We start from the raw sequence: 20,529 nt of genomic DNA, 5'->3' as shown, positions 1-20,529 counted from the left end.
TGCCCATGTAAGACATCCCAAAATGCAGCACCTCACATTCCACTGTATCAAATTCTAACAACCATTCCTCAGCCCACCTGCTGAACTGACAAACTTGCTAATCATGCCATGTACGTTCTCATCCATAACATTGATATAGATGACAAATAGCAATGGGCCCAGCACCGATCCACACCATCAGTCGCATGCTTCCAAATCCAAAAAACAACCTTCCGCCATCACCCTCTGCTTCCTTACATGAAGCCAATTTTCTAAACCATTCAGCTATCTCTCCTTGGACCCCACGCGATCTAACCGTCCAAAGCAGCCTACCATGTGTGACCTTGTCGACTGCCTTGCTGAAATCCATAAATCCATAAATTCCACATTGAAAGTTCTGCCCTCATCAACCTTTTTGATCACATCTTCGAAAAACTCATTTGTGAGACACGACAGGTCAGAGCCCATCTTCATGAGTATAGAAGTGGAATTTTATTTTGCAGTTGTACAATACATTGGTGATGTAGCATTTGGAGTATTGTGTTCAGGTTTTTGGTCACTCTGTGTGGTTGTCATACTGGAAAGAGTGCAGAGGAGATTGCCAACACTGGAGGACCTGATCTATAAGGAGAGGTTGGCAGGCTAGGACTTTATTTTTTAGAATGCAGGACGATGACGGGTGATCTTATAGAGGTGTATAAGATCATGAGGGGGAGAGATTAGGGTAAATGCAGTCTTTTCCACAGAGTAAAGGAATCATGAACCAGGGGACATAGGTTTAAGCTGAGAGGGGATTTTAGAGTGCTATTGGCCCAATGCGGTGGGACGAGTGTATTTTGGTCTGTATGGTCAAGTTGGGCTGAAGGGCCTGATTCTGTGCTGTATGACTATGACTTTTGACTTCAATACATTCTGATATTTCTTATTTTAAATATTTCTCAAATTCATTATTGAATGCTACAGCAAAATCTGTTTCTCAAATCCCATTGAAACATGCATTCTAAGTCCTAACCACTTGGAGGAACAGTTTTCCCCCACATGTTGCCTTTTGATTATATGCTCAAATATGTGGATTTAGGATGTATCTAGCACTTTCGCACTCAGATCAGTGCAACCATTGAGCAACAAATTATGTACTAAATGCTTTGTTGTATAAAATGGAATTGAATGCTTAAAAGACAATTTGTATTTGAATTCTAATTCTGTTACACTAATTCTGCTCTGTAAAAGCTAAAAATATTTGCATGTTAAAAAGTGCTTTAAGGTGAATTATTCCAAATGATTACCAAGTTATCTACTCAGAAATGTATTTAGTGAGCCAAGCAAACAAGGAGCTTAATATAAAAAGACAGTTGGTAAATGTTTCCAATAAAAATAACACTCAAAACACATTTCAAAAGAACAGAGGCATCAAATATAATAGGTTTAGCAACAAATTCCTCCTTTCTGCTCAAAATAAGTTTACGATAAATCAATCTACATAGTAGGATTTTGCATTTCTTCATTCATTCCAAATTGTTGTCTTTAGTAGATTAATTCCCCTTAGTTTAAGTGGGCAATGGGAGAATCAGAGGTAATGTGCTGTTGGTAAGTGAGAAACGATAGGTTACAGGAAAAAAAGGAGGATTAAATGGGCGGAATTACTGCCTCCAATATGAGCATTCCACTTAGGAAGAGGAGAAAGGTCATGTAGGAAAGAGATGGTAGAACAGTTAGTTCAGATTTATCCAATAAAAACTGAAACAATAAAAGTGGGAGTAGGCCATTCTCCACCATTAATGGAGTAAATTCATGCTCGCCTAAAATCGGCATCTGTGGTCTCTAAACACATGTACTTACCTGCAGAACCTGACCCAGATGGTTTAAAGCTATATAAAGGGTACAGACAAGATTTGCAAGGATGTTGCCATGACTCGTGGGCCTAAGTTATAGGGGAGGCTGGGCAGGCTAGGACTTTAATCCTTGGAGTGTAGGTGGCTAAGGGGTAATCTTATATAGAGGTATATAAAATAACGAATAGATAAGGTAAATGCACTGTCTTTTTCCCCCTAGGGTGGGAGAAGCAAGTACTAGGGAGCGTAGGTTTAAGGTGAGTGAGGAAAGATTTACTAGGAACCCGCAGAGCAACACTTTCACACATAAGGTGGTGGGTACATGAAATTAGTTGTCAGAGGAAATACTGAGGCAGGTACAATAACAACATTTAAAAAACAGTGCCATCCATAATGTTTGGGACAAAGACCCATCATTTATTTATTTGCCTCTGTACTCCATAACTTGAGATTTGTAATAGAAAAAAAAACCATATGTGGTTAAAATGCACATTAAAGGCAATTTTTATACATTTGGTTTCACCATGGTTACAGCTGTATTTATACATAGCCCCCCATTTCCAGGGCACCATAATGTTTAGGACACAACAATGTAATGGAAATGAAAGTACAGGTGCACAACCTTTTATCCGAAAGCCTTGGGACCAGACACTTCTCGGATTTCGGGATTTTTCGGTTTTCCGAACGGAAGGTTTTTTAGCGTAGATTTTAACATGTGGCTCAGTGGTAGAGTGCTCGGCTCGCGGCCGCAAGGTCGCGAGTTTGCGCCTCGATCCCGGCAGTTACCCGGTCAGGGCCGGCCTTTAGCCGATAGGACCTATTTCTCCCAATTGGGCCCCGCGTTAGAGTAATCAAATCAATTGGAGCAAATAGCGCGCAAGATGGTCCACTCCTGCGAAATACAATGAACTGACGCGTAGTCTGCACCGGAGCGTAACCTCCGTCATTTCAGTAACCCCGACCCGACTTCAGTTATGCCTCTCGCAGCGTTGCGGGGGAACAGTTTAGGTGTTGTTAAATGTTTTAAATGTTTTTTATCACTTCCTTTTTAAACGGCACATGCCTTGTACTTTTTAAACGGCACATACTGCAGATGCTGATTAAACCGAAGACAGACACAAAAGGCTGGAGTAAATCAGCGGTTCAGGCTGCATCTCTGATGAGGAATACGTGATAATAGGAGGAAATAGGTGATATTTCGGGTCGGCTTTTTCAATAGCTGCCATGAGGGGAGAAGCGCCGGCACCAAGAGCGAGCGAAAGCGTGGACAGACGGACGAAAGCAACGTTCATAAAGCGGCATTGGTAGACATTTCGGGTCGAGACCCTTCTTCAGACTGATAGTCAAGGGAAAGGGAAACGGGAGATATCGGCATATCTTCCATTCACTTGTCCTTAGTACCGTCCATAGCTCTTGCTCCTCTTTCCCCCCGAGTCAGTCAGAAGAGGTGTCTCGACCCGAAATGTCACCTACAAAGATCTTTGGTCACCTATTCCGACCTATGATCGTTGCTTTTGTCCATTCTGTCCGCACGTTCGCTCGCTCTTAGTGCCGGCGTTTCTCCGCTCAGACTCCGCCAAACAAACACACACACACAGACAGCATGTCCGGCAGATCGCTGCGGGCCGAGAGAGAGAGAGGTAGAGGGGGAAGAAAGGGGTAGATGGGGAGGGGGGTGTGAGGGGGAATGGAGAAGGGGGAGGTGCCCTCATGCTCCCGGGGCAGCTCTCCCGTCCCTCTAGTCGCCGTGCTTCACGCACACAGCCCCGGTTCCCGCCCTCCCCCCTCTCTCCAGGAAGACGCAGTGAACAATACACGGAGGGCTGGGCGTTGCAGCAACGTTTACAAACCTCGGACTCAGCTCACGCCCGGACCCAGGCATCCGTTCCCGCCGCTGGACCTCTCCCTCCCTCCCTTCCCTTCTTCTCTCCCTCTCCCCTCAGACTCCGCCAAACAAACACACACACACACACACACAGCATGTCCGGCAGATCCTTCCTCTCTCTTTTCCCTTCTCTCCCCTCCCTTTGCCGAAACCCTTCCTCAGACTGATAGGGGGGGACTGATAGGGCAGTCTGAGGAAGGGTTTCGGCCCGAAGCGTTACCTATTTCCTTCGCTCCATAGATGCTGCTGCACCCGCGGAGTTTCTCCAGCATTTTTGTGAATCCCTAGACCTAGTTCAATGAGCGTCCACCGAGGGTCACCCGGAGAGGTGACCGCGGAACCTCTCCGGGCGACCCTCGGTGGACGCTCACTGTACATTGACTTGGCCATTCAAGAATTGACCATTGTTTTAGCTTTAGCAGTATGTTTGGGATCATTGTGTTCAAGAAGGAACTGCAGATGCTGGAAGATCGAAGGTACACAAAAAAGCTGGAGAAACTCAGTGGGTGCAGCAGCATCTATGGAGCGAAGGAAATAGGCAACGTTTCGGGCCAAAACCCTTCTTCAGACTGATAGGGGGTGGCGGGGAGAAGGAAGGAAAAAGGAGGAGGAGCCCGAGGGCTGGGGGATGGGAGGAGACAGCCCGAGGGCTAAGGAAGGGGAGGAGGCAGCAAGGGCTAACAAAATTGGGAGAATTCAATGTTCAAGCCCGCAGGCTGCAGACTCCCCAAGCGGAATATAAGGTGCTGTTCCTCCAATTTCCGGTGTTGCTCGCTCTGGCCATGGAGGAGACCCAGGACAGAGAGGTCGGATTCGGAGTGGGAGGGGGAGTTGAAGTGCGGAGGCCAGACCAGACCAGAGCTTCAGCAGCGGTGGCGAGGCGCTGGAAACGTCGTGGAGCGGGCGAGGCCTTCCTGGGATCGCCGCTTGGAGTTCCGGAGTGCTGGGCCGCTTCTCCAACATCGCGGAGCTGTGGGTGCGGAGCTCCCAACGCGGGCGGCGCTGACTTTAACATCACGGATTCCTGGAACCCTTTACCGGGGGTCGCCAGCGCGAATCTCCGCCCTGCGTGGACTGTGGACATCGGGAGCCGCGGACTCCGGTGGAAGGTGGCCGACGAGAGGGCCTGAACATCGGGCCGCCCGTAGCGGCGACTAGGGGGTGCTCGGGAGGCCCCGACCACGGGTGAGCATTAGGGAACATCGGCGAGGAGGTTGACTGGACTTTGGTTCCTTCCCTCACAGTGGGGAACTTTGGTGCTGCTGTGGGGATGTTTGTGTTGTGGACTACTGTGTTCTGTGTTTTGAGTTTTTTATTTCTGTATGACTAAGGGAAAAATAATTTCGTTTTCTCTTCATTGAAGACCATGACAATAAATTAAATCAAATATTATACAGGCATGAGACAGGAAAAAACGTAAAAAATAGGAAGATGGCAGTCCCCCCTTTATGCAAATAATTTTTGATAATTATACCTTGAAACGACACCATTTCCTTGCCTGTAATTTTTTTAAATTATACCTTAACATGTTTTACCTGATTGAATCAGGTAAAAAGAAAGAACATTGTAGTGTCTTTGACATACAAACTCTTGAATGCTTTTGTTTTTCAAATGACACAGTTCTTTATTTTAACACTGTAGCAAGTCATATACTAGAAGGATGCTATGTATTCCCATTATCTTTCATGGGATGCCAAGTCTTGACACAGACTCCTTTTTGCGCGACATGTGCTTCTAACAAAAGGGGGGGGGGGGGGGGGGGTTAGGGGAGAGTTGTACCAGGGGAGGGGGTGGGGTAGGGGAGAGTTGTACCAGGGGGTGGTGGTAGGCAAGTTGTACCAGGGGGTGGGGTAGGCGAGTTGTACCAGGTGTGTGGAGGGGATTGAAAGTTGTACCATGGGAGGGAGTTGGGGGAGGTATAAGGAGAGAGTTGTACCAAGGGGTGGGGTGGGTAAGGGAAGAGTTGTACTAGAGGATGAGTTGGGAGGGGGGGGGGGAGTGGAGTGTTGTACTAGGGGAGGGAGTGGGGGTAAGGGGAGAGTTGTACAGGGGAGGGAGGTAAGGTGAGCTTTGTACCAGGGGAGGGAGTGTGGTAGGGGTAAGGGGAGAATTGTACCGGGGGGGGGGGCGCGGGGTAAGGAGAGCGTTGTACTAGGGGAGGGAGTGGGGGGGGGGGGGGTGTAAAGGGAGAGTAATACTAGGGGAGGGATAGAGAGCGGGGGGGGGGGGAAGGGCAGCTCAACGTCCATGTCCGTCCAACCCCAGGAGAGCAGCAGCAGAACCGGCTGCGGCGGCAGCTCCCACTTGCCACCCAGACTGGGCCCGCGGATGAGGCTGAACCCTCTGCCCTGCGGTCCTGGTGCCGTGCCAGCGTCTGCTTCCCTTTCGCCACCACCATTTACCTCAGCCGCTCTCCCGCCAGCGGGCGCCATCTTGGCCCAGCTCGAGCTGACGCGGACCTGACGACGCCGTCAGACGTCGTGACGCTGGAGAGGGGCAGACGTCGTGACGCTAAAGCGGAAAGCCATTGAAAGCGGATATTCTTAATTTTTTTAATTATTTTTTTTAAACCGATTTTTCTTTTTTTTCTCGTTACCGAATAATCAGAACCCCCGGATTTCCATGGAAAAATCTCATGCCCGATTATAGTGCCCTGAAATAGGAGGACTCTGTATAAACACAGCTGTAATTTCTCCATGGTGAAACCAAAATGTATAAAAATGGCCTTTATTAAAATCTGACAATGTGCACTTTAACATGTGGTTTTTTCTATTTCGAATCTCAAATGGTGGAGGACAGAGGCAAATAAATAAATGATAGGTCTTTGTCCCAAACATTATGGAGGGCACTGTATTTGGACAGGTACATTGTCAGGAAAGTTTAGAGGGATGTGGTTCAAACGCAGGTAAATGGGACCAGCTTAGATGGGGCATTTTGGTTGGCAAGGATGAGTTGGGTTGAAGGGCCTATTCCCACGCTTTATGAATCTATAAAGTGATGTGTACACTTGAAGTGTAAAGATTCAAATGTGTTACCTTATTGCCAGTCATTTGTGTAACATTAATCTGCAGTCCCATCTCAGCAAGAAAGCAGGTCACATTGTTATTGGATAGGTTATATATTCCTCGAATGGGATTCTGTATTACAGGTGTTGCAGTCGTTGGAGCCAGGGTGGTGGGTGGTGCAGAGGTAGACACATCAGCAGGGCATTCTGTCTCTTTAAAAAAAATGCTCTGATGTAAACATGGACTTTACAAAAATCAAAATAAAGCCTTAGATACAGGTTTCCATCCTAACAGAAAAACATTGTCATCTAACAGCAATATACTTATACTTAGGACATTTTGAGAACTATTCATTGATCCCACTGCAAATGCCTATTACCACGAGTGTAGAATTAATAAATTAACAAATAAAGGATCTGCAAAGCAAGCTTTATAGTCTCATTCTTGTTCCTAATGGATTTAACTCCTGGTGAGGCATATTCTTACTTCCAATTACACATTTCCCTTTGAGTTTGTAGCAACTTTTCCTTTGATTAAATAGACTATATTTAAAATATTTCACAGCAAGCAAACCTGTATCCACACATTCTCTATTCTTACTCTGAATTGAGGCAAGTTGACCTGTTATTATTTTCTATGTTAGAAAGAAGGGGTGTCAATATTCCAGTGAGGATTCCCCATCCCTTTAAAACATTAACAGTTGTTAGGGAACTTTTTTTAAGAAAGGCCTTAAACATTCAGAGTAAACAATACAGCAAATAATCAAAACTAAAAACAGTTCAAAAACATTAAAACCAAAATAAAGAAACAGGATTCCTGTCCACAGCCCTGCAATCCCCAAGCATATCAACAAGGAACATTCTGCAGCTAAGTTCATTTTGCACATCCAATCTCCAGTCTTGATCTCAAACTTGAAAATACTTAATGACTGATCATCAACATCTCTGAGGTAGAGAATTCCAAGATATAAAACTTCTACTCCAAGAAATTTCTCCTTCTTTCAATCATGAATGGGAGACCATTAGGCTGCAGGAATGTGTCCTAGATTAGAGAAAACAACCTCTCGGCCTGTACATTGTTAATTCCTCACAGAATCTTTCTGATCCCAATTAGATAATCTTTTATCTGTCAGCAAATGAAGACAAATCTAATTTAATTTCTTTCAAAGGAAAATCCCATAATGGCTTTTTATCAGTGTGTTTTAGGCAATGTATTCTTCATTGTGCATGCACCTGAAAATGGAACTCAAAGGTCCCAATGAGTCTCACCATCCCCTCTGCAATAAAGGACAACACACCAGTCACCCACTCATCTGTTTGCAGCTTCTACAGGCACTTGCCAAACATGTGAACCTGTATTCAAGATCCTACACTTTTATTAGTTTCTCGGAGGATGGAGAATGAGCAAAACAATGTGCTGGAGAAACTCAGTGTGTAAGGCAGCATCTGTGGAGTGCATTCAACGTTCATACCTTTAGGTTGTTTGCTACCCAAGCAGAATGAGGGGCTGTTCGTCCAGTTTGCATGTGGCCTAACTCTGGCATTAGAGGTGATCAAGGACAGAAAGGTCAGAATGGGAAAGGGAGTCAAAACAGTTAGCAACCGGGTGATCCAACAGGCCTTGGCAGGCTGAGCACGTGTTCAGTTAAACGACTGCCTAATCTATGCATGGCCTCGCCGATGTAAAGGATGCCACATCAGAAGAACCAAATGCAATAGATGATCTTTAAAGAGATGCACATTAATCTGTGTCACCTGGAAGGGCTGTTGGGGTCCCTGGATGTATGCAAGAGAGGGGGGTGTAGGGACAGGTGTCCTGCACATCTCCATTTAAAACTCCCCCCCTCTCATCCAACGTCCCCTGGTGTTGGACATTTCCACCCTGGGAGAAAGGCAGCTATCTGATAAACCTCCTCTGTAACCTTCTTATGCTCTACTGTTCTCATAGAACAGTGCAGCATTGGAACAGGTCCTTTGGCCCACAATGTTTGTGCCAAACATGATACCAAATTAAACTGATCTCACCTGCCTGTACATGATCCATTGCCTTCTAATATTTTCATGTGCCTACCTCAAAGTCTCTCAAACACCACTATCATATCTGCCTCCACCACTACCCTTGGAAGTATGTTCATAAGGGAACCCTGGGAAAAAGGTTCTGTCCATCCAATTTATGCCTCTCATAATTTTACATACTACTAGAGTTTTTCCTCAATTTCCAACAATCCAGAGAAAACAATACAAGTCTATCCAACCGCTCCCTGTAGTTGAATTCCTCAAATCCAAGAAGCATTTTGGTAAACTTCTGCACTCTCATTACATCATAAGTGATAGGAGCAGAATTAGGCGATTCAGGCCATCAAGTCTACTCCGCCATTCAATCATGGCTGATCTCTCTCCCTCCCAACCCTGTTCTCCTGCCTTCTCCCCATAACCCCTGACACCTGTACTAATTAAGAATGTATCTATCTCTGCCTTTAAAATATCAATTGACTTGGCCTCCAGTCTTCTGTGGCAAATAATTCCACAGATTTCCCACCTTCACTCCAAAGCTTTCACATCCTTCCTGTAATGGGGTGACCAGAACTGTACACAATACTCCAAATGTGACCTAACCGTAATTGTAGAGCGGCATCATCATTTTCTGACTTCAATGCCCCTAGCAAAGAAGCAAGCATACCATAAGCCTTCTTAACCACCTATCTACTCGTGCTCCCACCTCCAGTGAGCTATGAACTTGGACTCCAGGATCCCTCTGCTTATCAACGTTGTTAAGGGTCTTGCCCTTAGCTGTATACTCTCTCCTTATTTTAACCTCCCACAATGCACACTTGCTCGGGTGAAACTCCATCTGCCATTTCTCCGCTCATTTCTGCACCTGGTCTATATCCCACTGTATCTGTTGACAGCATTCCTCACTGTCTGCAACTCCTCCAAATTTTGGGGATTCGTCGGCAAACTTACTCACCAACCCATCTACATTTACGTCTAGGAACTTAAATATATGACAACAGCAGAGGTCCAGCCAGAATATCTTCTTTCCACCACAAACCTGTCTTCTGTGAAAGGATCATCACGGGTGAGAGAGGGCTTCTCGCTTAGGAAAAAGAATAGGTCCAGAAGCAGAGGAAGAAGAGCTTGACGTAATGGTAAGCTCAGAACACATTGAGGTATGAGCACAAGGGTACAAATGTAAGGCCTCTATTGAGGACAACCCGTGCAGCATTGGGGAGGGAGGTCAAGCAGGGGTTGGTAAAAAAAAAAAACAACTCGATAGGTGGGTACTAGTTTGTTCCCTTTCCAGAAAACCTTTGTCTCCGTTTGTTGTGGAGTTTCGTACACATTGCTACTCTTAATTGTTCTATGAATTCATTGTTTATGAAATTCCAGATCATCCTGCGGCAGAAACTTGCAATTAATGTGTGAAAGCAGAACAGAATATGATAAATGGGATGAATTTGTCTTCTACTGTTCTTTTTGCCATCAAATTTCAAATGAATTTGTTTATTTTCATAGCCTGAGAGTGGCAGGAAAGATACAAAAATGTACAATCTGCATCCTATTTTTTTTTTAATGCAATGCGATTCTATTTCCAACTATCAATACAAAACAATTTAATTGATACTTTTACAATGTGTCAGAACAGAAAAGCTTACTCGTTTTACTGAAGTTGGCAGCTGGTGGAAGTGCTTCCCATTGGACCTTACTCAGGGTTATGTTTACATTCTCCATGGATACAGTAGAATCACTCAAGCATGTGTATGTTGTATTCAATTTTGCAATGATGTCTAAAGATCTTGTGGTATTGAACAAATCTGGTGGGATCCAAAACAGCCAATGAATATAAAATTATTTGAAATAGCCACGTATAAATACATTTGCTAAAAAAGGAGTTAATACACTGAACAGCAGAAGTAACTACAAGGCACAACATTTTCTATTATATTAATATCTCCTTAGCAGGCTTAACTTTTTTTTCCCTGTTGCCAGCCGGGTAACCTAGGCAGCTTTTTAGGTTGCCAAATGACAGTTTAGGTGGTCATTTAAGATGGCTTGCATGACACGTGCAATAATGTGCTCGGTCGAAGTGATGTTTACACCCCAGCGGTATGAACATTGGCTTCTCCAATTTCAGGTAGTCCTTGCTTTCTCCCTCCTTCCCCTCCCATTCCCAGCTCTCACACAGCATACTGTCTCCGCCTCTTCCATTCTTTTTCCCGACCCCCCCCCCCCCCCCGACATCAGTCTGAAGAAGGGTCTCGACCCGAAAAGTCGCCTATTCCTTCGCTCCATAGATGCTGCCTCACCTGCTGATTTTCTCCAGCTTTGTCTACCAACGGGATCCCACCACTGTCCACATCTTCCCATCTCCTCCCCTTTCGGCTTTCCGCAGAGACCGCTCCCTCTGTAACTCCCTGGTCAATTTGTCCCTTCCCACCCAAACCACCCCCATCTCTTGGCATTTTCCCTTGCAAACGCAGGAAATGCCACACTTCTCGCTTTACCTTCCCCCTTGACTCCATTCAAGGACGCAAGCAGTCTTTCCAGGTGCGGCAGAGGTTCACCTGCACCTCCTCCAACTTCATCTATTGCATCCGCTGCTCTAGGTGTCAGCTGCTCTACATCGGTGAGACCAAGCATAGGCTTGCCGATCGCTTCGCCCAACACCTCTGCTCAGTTCGCAATAACCAACCTGATCTCCCGGTGGCTTAGCACTTCAACTCCCCCTCCCAATCCGAATCCCATCTTTCTGTCCTGGGCCTCCTCCATGGCCAGAGTGAGGCCCACCGTAAATTGGAGGAGCAGCACTTCATATTTCGCTTGGGCAGTTTACATCCCAGCGGTATGAACATTGACCTCCAATTTCAGGTAGTCCCTGCTTTCTCCTCCGTTTCCCAGCTATCCCTCAGCCCACTGTCTCCGCCTCTTCCTTTCTTCTTCCCGCCCCCCCGCACCCTCACATCAGTCTGAAGAAGGGTCTCGACCCGAAACATCGCCTATTTCCTTCGCTCCATAGATGCTGCCTCACCCGCTGAGCTTCTCCAGCATTTTTGTCTACCCATTCACACAAGTTCTGTTATCCCACTTTTCTCAACCACTCCCTACACATTAGGGGCAATTTTACAGAGACAAGTTTACCTACAAATCTAATGCGTCTTTGGGATGTGGGAGGAAACCCACATGCTTGCAGGGAGAATGTGCAAATTCAACACAGACAGTGCCCAAGGATCGAACACAGATCTCTGGCTTGTGAGGCAGCAAGTCCACCAGCTGTGCCACTATATTTTATGTTCCAACAAACAAAAAAATTATACGTTGATAACTTTGAATACTAAAAAAAACTATACATTTTCAGCCTTAAATCTCTAAGTGACGCTATGTCCCCCTTTACAGCTACTGTATGTTTTAATTCAGTTCAAGACTATGGGGCAGTACATTGGCCATAAAGTTGCTGCCTAAAATTGCCAGAGACCCAGAATTGATCCTGAATATGGGTGCTGTCTGTATTGAGTTTGCTCCTTTTCCCTTTGATCGCATGGGTTTTCTCCGGATGCTCTTGTTTCCTTCCACATTCCAAAGGTGTGCCGGAACCTTTTTCAGACCCAACCCAAACATAATATTTTCCTTTTGTCCAGAGATTCTGTCTGACCTGTTGTTACTCTAGGTTTTTGTGTCTATCTTCAGTTTAAACCAGCATCTGCATCCTACACACACGATACTATACGATAGAACTTTATTAATCCCAGGAGGGAAATTGTGTGTGTAGTTATATATTCATATATAAATATACACTGTTTTGTTTTCTCGTTTATAACATTGTTTACAGAGTACTATGTTTACATATTCTGTTGTGCTGCTTCAAGTAAGGATTTCATTGTTCTAACTGGGACGTGAGAGAATAAAACACTCTTGACTTGATTTACGACGCTAATGTGTGGGATAGAACTAGTGTATGGGTGATCGGTGGTCAGTGTGGACTCGGTGGGCCGAAGGTCCTGTTTCCACACTGTATCTATAAATTAAACTAAAAACAATAAAGTCAGAGGAAATCTAAAGGGCCTCTACCCGAAACGTCACCCAATTTCTTCTATCCAGAGATGCTGGCTGCTCCATGGAGTTCCCCCGCACAATTAAAGCATGGAATAGTCTTCACACTACTACAGGTACCCAACCAGACGCAACTAAATTTAACGTAGCTCTTTTTTCCACAAGAACCCTTTTTTGCTTAAGTCCAAGTCAAGAGTCAAGAGAGTTTTATTGTCATGTGTCCCAGATAGGACAATGAAATTCTTGCTTGCTGCAACACAACAGAATATGTAAACATAATACAGAACAGGAGATAAAAGTTCAGTGTGTCCAGATACCATATATATACACATATATAAGGTAGACAAAAATGCTGGAGAAACTCAGTGGGTGCGGCAGCATCTATGGAGCGAAGGAAATGGGCAACGTTTCCGGCCGAAACCCTTTTTCAGACTTTTTGTCTACCTTCCATTTTCCAGCATCTGCAGTTCATATATATATATATATAAATATATATATTTACAATATAAGGATATAATATATAAATATAAGGATATATATATATATCACACAATAAATAAACAGATAAAATGCAATAGGCTATTATTTTTGGAGGACCACGAAACCAAGAAGCAAGAGTTACTTCAGGGAGTTACTCCAGCTCCAGGGAGTGATTCTGCGTTCGTTTTCAGCGGTCGTTGTGAGGCGGCGACTGGACAGCAATGGCGGCCAGGTCTCCCACAATGCAATGGGAGGGAGAAAGTGGCCGATGCCGACCAGTTGCCGTGGCAGTGCGCATGTGCAGGGCTGCACATGTGCACAACCATGGCCAATGATGTGCTGGCCGTGGTTGTGCGCATGTGGAGGGGGAGGATGTGCAGATTGCGGCAGTGTGCATGTGTAAGGCAGCCGGCCATGCCGGCGGATGAGGAGCGAGCGGAGAGCGGAGACCCGGATACAGATGGCAGGCGGAGACAGAGTGACAGACAGAGACAAAGAGATCGAGAAGGGGGCCCGCTCAGAATTAAACGATAGGTGCTTGCCAAGCCGGGCAAAATGGCGCGGCTTTTAGGTTGCCCGGCGAGACTGTAGGTCGCCATTGGCACCCGGGCAACCATTAATTTCGATCCCTGCTTATGGTATGGGATGCTACTGTTTGGCTTATCAAGTCTATGCTGGCTCTCACAGTTTTCCCAAGAATCTTGTTCCCGTTCCTTTCTCTGCAACCTTTTCTCTCCAACATGGATATCAACTATTCTGCCACTCAGGAGCCAACTGCTGACCAGGAGAAAACCAACGCAGTTAGAGAGAGAACATGCAAACTCTGCGCAGGAGCACCCAAAGTCAAACTTGAACCTTAAAGTCGATTAATTAAACTCTAAAATAGGCGGCACGGTGGCAGAGTTTACGCCTTTCAGCACCAGAGACCCGGATTCGATTCTGACTGGGACTGCGTGGGTTTTCTCCGGGTGTTCTGGTTTCCTCCCACGTTCTTAAAACGTGCAGATTTGTAGGTTAATTGGTTTCTGTAAAAATTGTCCTAGTATGTAGGATAGAACTGGTGTACAGGTGATTGCTGGTTATATGATTCATAAACATATTCAAATAATTCTTAATTAACATTACTTCCTTCTGAAAATTCTGTAAACTTGAAAGACTCAAGAACCAACCAGTTAATTTCTCTCAAACATTTTAAAGCTTTTGTTATAAGCACTCACTTATCAAATTACGGCCAACTGGATAAGAATTTCTACTTTAATCCCAAACTTGCTTCCATTCCAGATGACCTACCAAAGTTCTTCAATACAAACATATGAAAATTGGGAAAGTTGATCGATATAAAATTAGCATTCTGCTTGTCAAAATCATACTTCACTAATTAAATCCCTCTATACACTGCACTTCCAGCTGCCAATCTAAAAGCCTCTTAAACGCCACAATCCTATCTGCCTCCACCACCACCCCAGCAATGCTATATATTATATGGACAGGAAGGATTTAGCAGGCCATAGGCAAAATGCAGTCAAAGGTCCAGTTGAAGTCCATTTAGACTTCTTCTACAGCCCTGACTTCAGTAACCTTCTTGGTACTTCAAAAAACTCAGTCAAATTAGTGAGGCACAAACTCTCAAACACAAAACCATGCCGACAAGCGTATTGTAAGCTGACATGAGACTTCAATGAGACAAAAGCAGGAGAGGAAGGTTCTGGTGACAAATATGTTGTTTCCAGCAAACAAATAACAAGATAGTCTGGACAAAAATTGGCAAAGCAGTTAGTGAAGCAGAAAAGGTTTCATGGGATCAAGTAATGTAAATTGTGAGAAGTCTCAAACATAAATACAGACTTACCAACTTTACTTGAATTGGGAAATAATGTACTGTCATTCATATTGAGAACAAGAGTCAATTCCTCCATCTTGTATGATATGTTGCTTCTTGAGAAATTCATGCTGAGAGAATGGCCATTCCCAAAGCTGACTACCAGTAGCGGTGCAGTCATGTTATTACAATTACTTTGAGGGCTTTCTTGTGCATCTTGTGGTAGGGAGAACAAAGCTGCAGCCTGAACAGAAAGAGAAAAAAAAGCTTAACATTTTCTCAAAAGGTTAAAATAACTCAGCCATAACTTTGCTTAAATGTTGATTTAATCCACTGGACCAAATTTGTTTGTGCATGTATGTTTATTATTGCACATTTACTTTTATAAATTCAATCTTGCATTGGCACATTTCACCAACATTTCTTTGCTGCAGTAAACATTAATGAACTGTTTTCTACTTCTAACATATTTCATTTTTAACTATGAATATGGATATCATTCTTCTTTTGATTATTATAATACAACTGTTCATATCACAGCTGGACTACAATGCAAATATGTTTCAATGCACAGCTAATGCTCAGATATACAATTTTCATTTAGCTACAGCTAACACATCTTGGCAGATCAGGATGCAACTAATTCATTGCATCGCCAGATATATATCCAGATAATCCAGCATCCTTGGGACTTTGGTGGCACTGGACTAGCAGATTTTCTAGACTATTGAATGGTACTCATATTAACAACCTAAAACATTTTTATTTCCCTTTAAGAAAAATTAACTGTCCAAACTGTCCAACCAGGTAAGTTTAAAAGGGAGTGTGAAATACACAAAGATTTCTAATCCAGTTTGTTACAAACCTGCCACTGCTCCTGAATTACAATTCTGCCCACACATCCAACCGGCAGAGCGAACCCAAAACTCCTGACTAGCCCCGCACTCAGCGGGAAATGCAGACCCCTGGCTCACATTTTGGACTAACAAGTGGGTCATATGCCAGTTCATCAAGCTATCCAAACAATCAGATGCTGGATTATTTTCCAGGTGAGACAGAGGCTCACGTGCACCTCCTTTAATTTCATCTATGCATTTGGTGCTCCCTATGTGGCCTCCTTTACATTGGTGAGACCAAGCATCGACTTGGCAACTGTTTTGCTGAACACTTGTGTTAGGTCCATTAATACCTGCTGGATCTCTTGATTGCTTCAATTTTAACACCAATTCCAATACTGACTTTTCTCTCCAAGGCCTTCCCCATTGCAGCGCGAGGCCATACACAAACTGGAGGAACAGCACCTCATATTCCGCTTGGGTAGTTTACAGCCTAGTGGTGTGAACATTGAATTCTCCAATTTTAGGTAACTAACCTACGTAAATTTCCGCCCCCCCCCCCCCCCACCTCTCTTCCCTGTGCCTCAGCTGGATGTGCATCCATTTCTCCCCCACCCCCTTTCACTTATATTCCTTGCGCTGCCGTCAGTTTGTGAATCTTCTATCCTTATCCTTGTCTTTTCATCTCTCGCCTTTGTCCAACCATCTGCCAATCAAAAATCGCCCTCATTTGTATCCACCTATCACTTGCTAGACTTTGTCCCGCGCCCACTATAATCATCTGAAGCAGTGTCCTGGCGCGAAATGTCACCTATCCGTGTTCTCCAGAGATGCTGCTTGAGATGCTGAGTTACTCTAGCATTGGATCTTTTTTTTATAAATCAGCATCGACAGTTCCTTTTGTTTATTTTACGAGTGCAATATTAGATACAGAAACAAAAACAAAATGTACTCCATCTAAACCACCTCTACAAATACCAATGGCTCAATCCCTCCTATTCTTATCCTCATTGACTCATTGCTCTCGTGCACAGGCAATCTGTTCTCTTTTCTCTTCCACAGTGTGCATTTTCCAGTTCAGTTCCGCAATCATAGAACAACTGCAAAATGTTTGAAACATGGGCTTCTTTTCTCACTACTCCATTCCCCATACCATCCACACATCCCTACCTCTGGCTACATTTGACTCCTCGTTATTCTTTTTCCGACAGCCTTTTGAACTTTTCATCACTTGCCACCCATTTGTCCACCCATCTGGCAATCAAATCCCCCTTCACCTGTATCCACCTATCACTTGGACAATCTGCCTCCAATGTCCTGACATTTAGACAATAGGTGCAGGAGTAGACCATTCAGCCCTTCGAGCCAATGTGATCATGGCTGATCATCCCCAATCAGTACCCCATTCCTGCCTTCTCCCCATATCCCCTGACTCGCTATCTTTAAGAGCCCTATCTAGCTCTCTCTTGAAAGTATCCAGAGAACTGGCCTCCACCGCTCTGAGGCAGCGAATTCCACAGACTCACAAATCTGCGTGAAAATATTTCCTCAACTCTCTTCAAAATGGCTAACCCCTTATTCTTAAACTGTGCCCCTGGTTCTGGACTCCCCCAACATCGGGAACACGTTTCCTGCCTCTAGCGTGTCCAAACCCTTAATAATCACATATGTTTCAATAAGATTTCCTCTCATCCTTCTAAGCTCCAGAGTATCCAAGCCCAGCCGCTCCATTCTCTCAGCATATGACAGTCCCGCCATCCCAGGAATTAACCTTGTAAACCTACGCTGCACTCACTCAATAGCAAGAATGTCCTTCCTCAAATTAGGGGACCAAAACTGCACACAATACTCCAGGTATGGTCTCACTAGGGCCCTGTACAACTGCAGAAGGACCTATTTGCCCCTATACTCAACTCCTCTTGTTATGAAGGCCAAAATGCCATTTACTTTCTTCACTGCCTGCTGTACCTGCGTGCTTACTTTCATTGACCGATGAACAAGGACCCCCAGGTCCCATTGAACTTCCCCTTTTCCCAACTTGACACCATTTAGATAATAATCTGCCTTATTGTTTTTGCTGCCAAAGTGGAAAAACTCACATTTATCCTCATTAAACTGCATCTGCCCACTCACCCAACCTGTCCAAGTCACCTTGCATTCTCATAGCATCCTCCTCACAGTTCACACTGCCACCCAGCTTTGTGTCATCTGCAAATTTGCTAATGTTACTTTGAATCCCTTCATCTAAATCATTGATGAACATTGTAAATAGCTGCGGTCCCAGCACCGAGCCTTGCGGTACCCCACTTGTCATGGCCTGCCATTCTGAAAGGGACCCGTTAATCCCTACTCTTTTTTTCATGTCTGCCAACCAGTTTTCTATCCATGTCAGCACACTACCCCCAACACCATGTGCCCTAATTTTGCCCACTAATCTCCTATGTGGGACCTTATCAAATGCTTTCTGAAAGTCCAGACACACTACATCCACTGGCTCTCCCATGTCCATTTTCCTAGTTACATCCTCAATAAATTCCAGAAGATTAGTCAAGCATGATTTCCCCTTCGTAAATCCATGCTGACTCGGACCGAAGCTGTTACTGCTATCCAATGTGCCGCTATTTCATCTTTTATGATTGACTCCAGCATCTTCCCCACCACCGATGTCAGACTAACTGGTCTATAATTCCTTGTTTTCTCTCTCCGACCTTTCTTAAAAAGTGGGATAAAATTAGCTACCCTCCAATCCACCGGAACTGATCCTGAATCAATAGAACATTGAAAAATGATCACCAATGCATCCACGATTTCTTGAGCCACTTCCTTAAGTACCCTGGGATGCAGACCATCAGATCATGGGGACTGATCAGCCTTCCGTCGCGCCAACACCATTTCCTGAAGTCTGAAGAAGGGTTTCGGCCCGAAATATTGCCTATTTCCTTCGCTCCTTAGATGCTGCTGCACCCGCTGAGTTTCTCCAGCACCATTGTCTACCTTCGATTTTCCAGCATCTGCAGTTCCTTCTTAAACAGTACATCAGGAAGATTGTTTGTGTCTTCCTTAGTGAAGAAGGATCCAAAGTACCTGTTCAACTCATCTGCCATTTCCTTGTTCCCCATTATAAATTCATTTTTCAGTCTTCAAGGGTCCAACCTTGGTCTCAACCAATATTTTCCTCTTATCATACCTAAAGAAGCTTTTACTATCCTCCTTTATATTCTTGGCTGGCTTACCTTCGTACCTCATCTTTTCTCTCCGTATTGCTTTTTTAGTTATCTTCTGTTGCTCTTTAAACATTACCCAATCCTCTTGCTTCCCGCTCATCTTTGCTACGTTATACTTCTCTTTTATTTTTATACTGTCCCTGACTTCCCTTGTCAGCCACGGTCGCCCCTTACTCCCCTTGGAATCTTTTTTCCTCTTTGGAATGAACTGATCCTGTACCTTCTGTATTATTCCCAGAAACAACTGATTTTGTTGTTCCACCGTCATCCCTGCTAGGGCATACCTCCAGTCAACTTTGGCCAGCTCCTTCCTCATGGCACCATAGTCCTCTGTTCAACCGTAACACTGACACCTCCGATTTACCCTTCCCCCTCTCAAATTGTAGATTAAAACTTACCCTATTATGGTCACTACCTCCTAATGACTCCTTAACCTCAAGTTCCTTTATCACTTGCCAGGCTTTCTAGTGCCCCCCCACCACTTTTCAGGCTTTCTCCCTCCTAATATTTTCTACTGGAGTGCTAAATAGCTATTGAACTGAGCTAACATGTTCTAAAGATAAATGAGTCAAAGGGTATTTCAGTTCTGCATGCTAAGCACTTGATTCAATGTTAAATATTAACCAGTAAAGGTCAATTCAGTTACTTTTGAAATATTAACAAAGTAGCTATCTGCTTGATCTCTTAACTAAATGAGTAATTTATACTATTCCCCAAGTAATATTTTGCTATATTTTTGTGTAAGCTATGTGTGGTTGGGGCAAACCTTAATTGTGTGTCTATTTTTCCTTGTCATCCCAATTCCTCAAGCAAGAAAAAAAGGACAATTAAAGTTTGCCCTTCGGGGCAAAACTGATTTTCTAAAACAGGAAAAATGGACATAACTTACCTTCGTTCTCGCAGCGGTTTCATAGCTGAGAGAAAAGTCAGCTGAGAATTCAGCTAGCAAACAGATTTTTGCTGCATCTTTAACCTCAAATCTCTTTGTTAATATAACCTGTACAAAACCTGCATAAAGAAGATTAGTTAATTTCTTAGTTAAATTTATGTTTGAAATCAATAGAAAGTAAACATTGTAAGTTATATCGACCGTGTACTCTTGGTTTAAGAGCAGTGGAATTTTAAAAGAAAGCTGGTCCTGTAATATTCCTTTGCAAAATATACAGATACGAGTTTAATTCATGTGAAATAGTTAATATTTTAACAAGGATTAATAAGAAATAGTACATTTCTTTATTTCACATTAATGTTTTGTCTTGAATTATTTAAATATCTCTTACTTTAAAGTATGGATAATCAGGCAAAAAACTACCCTTTGCCACAATCTGTGAACTCATTTAGGCATTCCAGTCTGAAGAAGGGTCACCTGTCCATTCCCTTCCCAGATGCTGCCCGAGTTCCTCCAGCATTTTGTTTTGCTCA

General features: G+C 44.1%; 1 protein-coding gene across 2 annotated transcripts in view; it reads right to left on the bottom strand.

Moving 5' to 3' along the window:
* The window catches only part of lamp1 (lysosomal associated membrane protein 1), a 50,992-nt gene that overhangs the window by 22,633 nt on the left and 7,830 nt on the right, over positions 1 to 20,529 (bottom strand). For both annotated transcript variants that reach the window (XM_033032971.1, XM_033032972.1), the window contains exons 2-5: positions 19,997 to 20,115; positions 15,078 to 15,291; positions 10,357 to 10,515; positions 6,727 to 6,913 (exon numbers count right to left, since the gene is read on the bottom strand). In XM_033032971.1, the coding sequence (XP_032888862.1) occupies positions 6,727 to 6,913; positions 10,357 to 10,515; positions 15,078 to 15,291; positions 19,997 to 20,115 (679 nt within the window). The remainder of the gene's footprint in view (positions 1 to 6,726; positions 6,914 to 10,356; positions 10,516 to 15,077; positions 15,292 to 19,996; positions 20,116 to 20,529) is intronic.

The sequence above is a fragment of the Amblyraja radiata genome, chromosome 14 (genome assembly GCF_010909765.2).
Source record: "Amblyraja radiata isolate CabotCenter1 chromosome 14, sAmbRad1.1.pri, whole genome shotgun sequence".
Classification (NCBI taxonomy): Eukaryota; Metazoa; Chordata; class Chondrichthyes; order Rajiformes; family Rajidae; genus Amblyraja; species Amblyraja radiata.
This window is presented reverse-complemented; position numbering and strand designations above follow the sequence as displayed.